At 42.6% G+C, this 5,929-nt stretch overlaps 1 protein-coding gene across 1 annotated transcript; it reads left to right on the top strand.

The window, feature by feature from the left end:
- Window positions 1-310: 310 nt before the first annotated feature.
- LOC124263585 (putative protein TPRXL) lies at window positions 311-1,660 on the top strand (the record flags this gene model as incomplete). Its single annotated transcript, XM_046698238.1, has 1 exon — window positions 311-1,660. A coding segment is annotated over one exon (1,350 nt), but the record flags the coding sequence as incomplete, so codon positions are not given.
- Window positions 1,661-5,929: the final 4,269 nt, after the last annotated feature.

Here is a 5,929-nt window from a genome sequence, read left to right as displayed (position 1 = left end):
ATTCAAACAACCGCTGTTCGTGAGATGATTGAGTGAGTTTAGTTCCAGCAATATTCCAGCAATATTGCGACGGGGGACACAAGAAATGGGCTTCACACATTGTACCCATGTTGGGAATCAAACCCGCAACTTCGGTGTTACAAAAGAACGATTTAACCACAAGGTTACCAGATCACCCCAAATGTGAGATGATCGGAACTCACGCCTGCCCCGTTATGAAGCATAAAAAACGTTTTGGATTGTCCTACCCAATCTAAGATGAATCACTATAATAAAATTACAACCTTTATTTTGTCATGAATAATAATGTTATGCACCAACATCCACAACGTCACCATCATCTACATCTTCACCATCATCTACATCATCACCATCATCTACATCTTCACCTTCATCTAAATCATCACCATCATCTACACCGTCACCTTCATCTACACCATCACCATCATCTACACCTTCATCTACACCATCACCATCATCTACATCTTCACCTTCATCTACACACTCACCCACATCTACATCTTCACCTTCATCTACATCTTCACCCTCATCTATACCTTCACCCTCATCTACATCTTCGCCTTCATCTACACACTCACCCTCATCTACATCTTCACCTTCATCTACACACTCACCCTCATCTACATCTTCACGTTCATCTACATCTTCACCCTCATCTATACCTTCACCTTCATCTACATTTTCACCTTCATCTACACACTCACCCTCATCTACATCTTCACCTTCATCTACACACTCACCCTCATCTACATCTTCACCTTCATCTACATCTTCACCCTCATCTATACCTTCACCCTCATCTACATCTTCGCCTTCATCTACACACTTACCCTCATCTACTTCTTCACCTTCATCTACACACTCACCCTCATCTACATCTTCACGTTCATCTACATCTTCACCCTCATATATACCTTCACCTTCATCTACATCTTCACCTTCACCTTCATCTACACCATCACCCTCATCTACATCTTCACGTTCATCTACACACTCACCCTCATCTACATCTTCACCATCATCTACATCATCACCATCATCTAAATTTTCACCCTCATCTACACCATTACCGTCATCTACACCGTCACCTTCATCTACACCGTCACCTTCATCTACACCTTCACCTTCATCTACACCTTCACCTTCCTCTACACACTCACCCTCCTCTACATCTTCACCTTCATCTACATCTTCACCCTCATCTATACCTTCACCCTTATCTACATCTTCGCCTTCATCTACACCATCACCCTCATCTACATCTTCTCCTTCTTCTACACCATCATCATCATCTTCACCACCTTTATCTACACCATCACCATCAGTGACATCACAACTCTCATTTACTTGTCACCGTCATCTACATCATCATCCTCAGCTACACCGTCATCCTCAGCGATATCCTCATCTACACCACCACCCTCATCTACACCACCTCCCTCATCTTCATGTCACCGTTATCTACACCACCACTCTCATCTACACCATTACCCTAATGCACACCATCACCACTATTTACCTCCTCATCCTCATCTGCGCCATCACCCTCATATATACATCATTACCCTCAGCTACTCCACGACCTTCATCTATACCATCACTCTCAGCTACATCCTCACCGTTATCTACATACCCGTGAAGATCCAGGTTAGAATTGATTTTCATCAACCCATGCTTTCTCCCCGTGAAGATCAGTGTTATAATTTGTCATGTTTGTTGTACGATGAGACTAACGGGATCAGGTGGTCAGGCTCGCTGACTTGGATGAAACATTCTCATCGTATCCCAATTGCGTTGATCGATGCTCATGCTTTTGATCACCGAATTGTGTGGTCCAGACTCGATTACCTAAAGCCATATAGCTTGAATATTGCTAAGTGCAGCATTAAACAACAAACCAACCAGCCAACCCACTCTTACATCATCACCCCTTCCCACACCATCACCCTAATCTACACCATCACTCTCAATACTATGAGAATGTTCCACACAGAAAACATAATGTTCAGAAGATCTTGTCTTGGCAAAAGTCATAAAAGAAGTCTTACTGTCAACACAGACTGCGCCACCATGACGTCTCTCCACACAGTGAGTGTTCGATTTACAGTTCACGTGGGAGCACGCACCTGCAGAAACCTGAAACATGCAAAATAACACCACAGCCAGTGGTGGTTATTGTTCCTGTCCAGGGTGTGATGTAAGGAAAGGCATAACAAAGATGTTTTCTGTTCTGACACCTTCTCATAAGTTCACCTGTTACATTACAAGTAGTACTATACACAATAGCCTTCCCAAAGCCTTAATTTGACCAAATTAAGGCTTTGGGAGAACCTAATCCCGTTTCTCCATTGTGTATACTACTACGGAGGTACATGCTAAATGTCTCAAATCGGTCGAATAGTTTAGGAAATATTCACTTTTTATTGAGCATGGGATCTGTCTGTGAAAAGGCTAAGCTTCCAACATAAAATGTCGTACTTGGTCATAATGGCGAAGCGATTGAAACAATATTTTAATAAAACGTCCGCTGCAGTCACAACCCCAACGATGGAGAAAGAAATAGATGGACTGCGATGCGCAAAGCTTCCTCCCTCGTGGGATTGCATCCAGCTGCGAGCCTCAGATAACCTTACTTGTTGTTTCGGGAAATCTTGAGATGCCGGTCAGGATACGAACTCCCAAATGGCACAGTTGCGCAGCTGCATGAAAGCAAGCTGACCCCAGCAGTTTAGCGGATTGAGCCGCCACGGCTCCCGTTGGCCTCGGTATTCGATTTTCCTAGTCTATCCTAAGCGAGCGAGAGAGGTCAGAGTTGACAGGTCGCAGTTCACAATTGTTTTCCTAGTCTGGGTTGAGTGAGCGCTGTGGGCGAGTCACAGTGTGTCTCTCTGCTCTGCTGTTCATCTACAGCTCGCTGAGCTGGCTGGCTGGCTACATTATTTAATGATAAATTTGGACCAGGTCCCTCATATTTTTTTCGATCCATCGCTTCTGCGGGAGTAAAAATATGGTTGAAAGATGGTGGATTGTCTCTCTATCACCAGGTGGACAGCTCAGATCGATAAGTAGCTCTCATTCGCTGAGCATTATCAGTATGTGTGATGGTAACAGAGCTGCGTTCGAATCACAGTAGCAGCCAAAACTTTTGTGAACTGGATACCCTAGCCATGTGACAGGATTTTATGTAGGCCAGACGGACAAACAAGAACGTTTGACCCACTTATATACCCTACTCAGACTGCATAGCCACCATGGCTCTGATGACGAATTTAGGCTGTGAAATTGGAGTTGATGGCTGATATCACGAGAAATACAACTCTGACATATTGACGGGCTTGATTCATGATGCGCTAACTTTGCGTTAACACTCATAGTCACATAGCATTACCTCTACTAATAGTTTCTTCACAAACTGATAAAATCATGAGAACTATCCAACAGTGGTCGATCGATACACTGTGTTGTGAGGTACGATCATCAACTCCTCTCTGACGAAAGCTCTCGGCGTCCCGTCTTTCAAATAGTACAAGTTTGGTTCTCCATCTTTGACGTGGACCAGGTCGATGTTGTACGTTTTCATGGACCATATCTGATTGGTGGCGCGTTTTCTGCCGTCTCCCTCGTATTCACCCGGCTGGTACAAGTACCTACGCTGACCCAGTCCGGTAATTTTTTCTGTTTTTATCATGATGTGCTGCTGCCGACGATTTGGCAGCGACAGATTTCATTTAGATGGCTTCGACGGGTCTCTTGCCCACGAGTCTTGTGACTTCGTTGTTGATAACAGCGACCACTCGCGGCAAGTGTACGACCCATTCCGTATTTCTGTTTCCAGATTGATTAAATGTGAGTACTTGTGCGAGAATAGGTGTTCGGCTAAGGTGCGATTGAATCTCTCTACAATGGCTTGGCTGCGGTGAGCTCCGGCCACACCTCGTCTCACCTGGATTTTGTCCTTGGCCAGCAGCTGCGACACGGCTCCTATGAACTCGCGTCCGGGATCGATTTGCAATATGGCAGTCCAGGTCAAGCGACTGCATTTGTATATGCGTTCTAAGGCTTTGGGCGACTTCGTATGAATTTTTCGTTGTCAACGGTTCTGCTTCCTTGTAGCGACTGGTTACATCGACGTTTGTCAGGTCGAACATGTAGGTTTTACGCCTCACTCTGTCGTGAGACAGAAACATGAGGTCGGCTTGATGAACGTGTTTCGGCGTTGAAATGTCTTCTCGGGATGTACTGAGGCGCCGGCATGTAGCTTTGCCAGATAGCTTGTTTTTTAAGCCAAGCTTTGGCGATGTCTTCTGAGAATTGAGCGGCTTAGTTGAGTTTCGGGATGGCGTCTGCGCCTTTCCAGTACCCGCGTGGGCTGTAGTAAATTTTCTCCATGTATGTATTGTGCGTTTTTAATTATTTAAAGGGGAAGTGTGCACGATAAAATGACATTTATTCTTATGTGAAACAAAGTGAAACATTTTCATTATTTAGTGTCAATGTTTGAAGTTATACACTCATTCTTCTTACAACGAAAGTATAACCCTCAAAATAAGGGCTGAAATATTGTGCCAAACAGGCAAGAGTTACCTTCCTTTGATTATGACGTAATTGGTGCCACTTGTCCCAAATCAAAAGATAATAATACTGAAATTAATCACGTGAGAAAAGTTAGTGAAAATATGAAAGTTCTAAGAATAAGAACTGAAAATGTAAGCATCAGGACAGATTGATCGTGTGTATTTTCATTCATAGTCTCACGTCAATGAAAATACCAAATATATGTAACAATGTTGACATACGTATGATATCACTATTGGGAAGCAGCATTCTCAAAATGGTGTGTTCACTGATACGAGTACTCCAGATTTTGTTGTTTCAAGCAACGTATATACATAAATGTGATGTATAAGTAGTTCGAAACATTCTGACAATCTGTTGGTTGGTATTTTCTGTTTGTTTCCTTGTGACCATGGGAAATAGTCAGAAATGAGGAGAACTTCCATCGTCGGTGTGCGTGAGTTTGCGTCAGTCATGGCGTGACGCTTTCCGAGTTGATGAATCTCGGAAATCAATGGAATACACCTATTTTATTTAACTATCACTTGCTACGATACCGTTCCGATGCATGGTCTAAATCCAATGAGCAAGTGTATGCAACAAAAGTAGGCGAACAGATACACAGAGTGAAACCTGAGATTGACTTTGTTTACATTTCAAACAAGTTGTCCTTTCCCAGTGCGGCATCTGATATATTTCGTTTGATTTCACGGAAACGCTTGGTATTGGTGACAAAGACCATTCGTCATTGTATTTTTAACTGTATGAGGAATTCAGGAATTCGTGTAAGTGTATGTGTGACGTGATGTTATAAACACTCAGCAATTCTCGTTTTATCTACAATGTTTCAGAACGAGCATTGGTGATTCGATCAAACAATAACAACAACAACAATACCGCTAATCACAATGATACCTTGTCTTTTGTTGTTGCTTTGTTTTGTTTGGTCGTTTTTTTTAATTCAATTCTCCCAACTAACTTTGACATTTGAATTAAGACATACTATAAATTACGCAAAACACAGTGAATGTGAATAAGGATTTCGTAATGTGTCAAGACTGGACAGTTTTATGGTGCTTGTAATTTTCAGTTTATTTGCCTTACAATGAGCGGATGATGTCATAGAAAAACGAATTTCAAACCGGATTAAAAACTGCCAACTGCGTTAATCTTTGTGATGTATTTGGATATGGTATCGATAGGTGGGAAGAGTGGAAGAGGTGGGACATACATTGTACCATTTATGTAGGAATTAAGTAACAAACGTAGAATGCCGACACATTCACAGATGGCAAATTAGGTGTAGTGCATAAACGTTTTCGTGAAAATCGATAATGTTGAAAGACGACCGACT

The sequence above is a fragment of the Haliotis rubra genome, unplaced genomic scaffold, assembly GCF_003918875.1.
Source record: "Haliotis rubra isolate DU_JTF1 unplaced genomic scaffold, ASM391887v1 Scf89, whole genome shotgun sequence".
Taxonomy (NCBI): Eukaryota; Metazoa; Mollusca; class Gastropoda; order Lepetellida; family Haliotidae; genus Haliotis; species Haliotis rubra.
The sequence above is the reverse complement of the archived record's forward strand: the minus strand, read 5'-3'. Positions and strand labels throughout refer to the sequence as shown.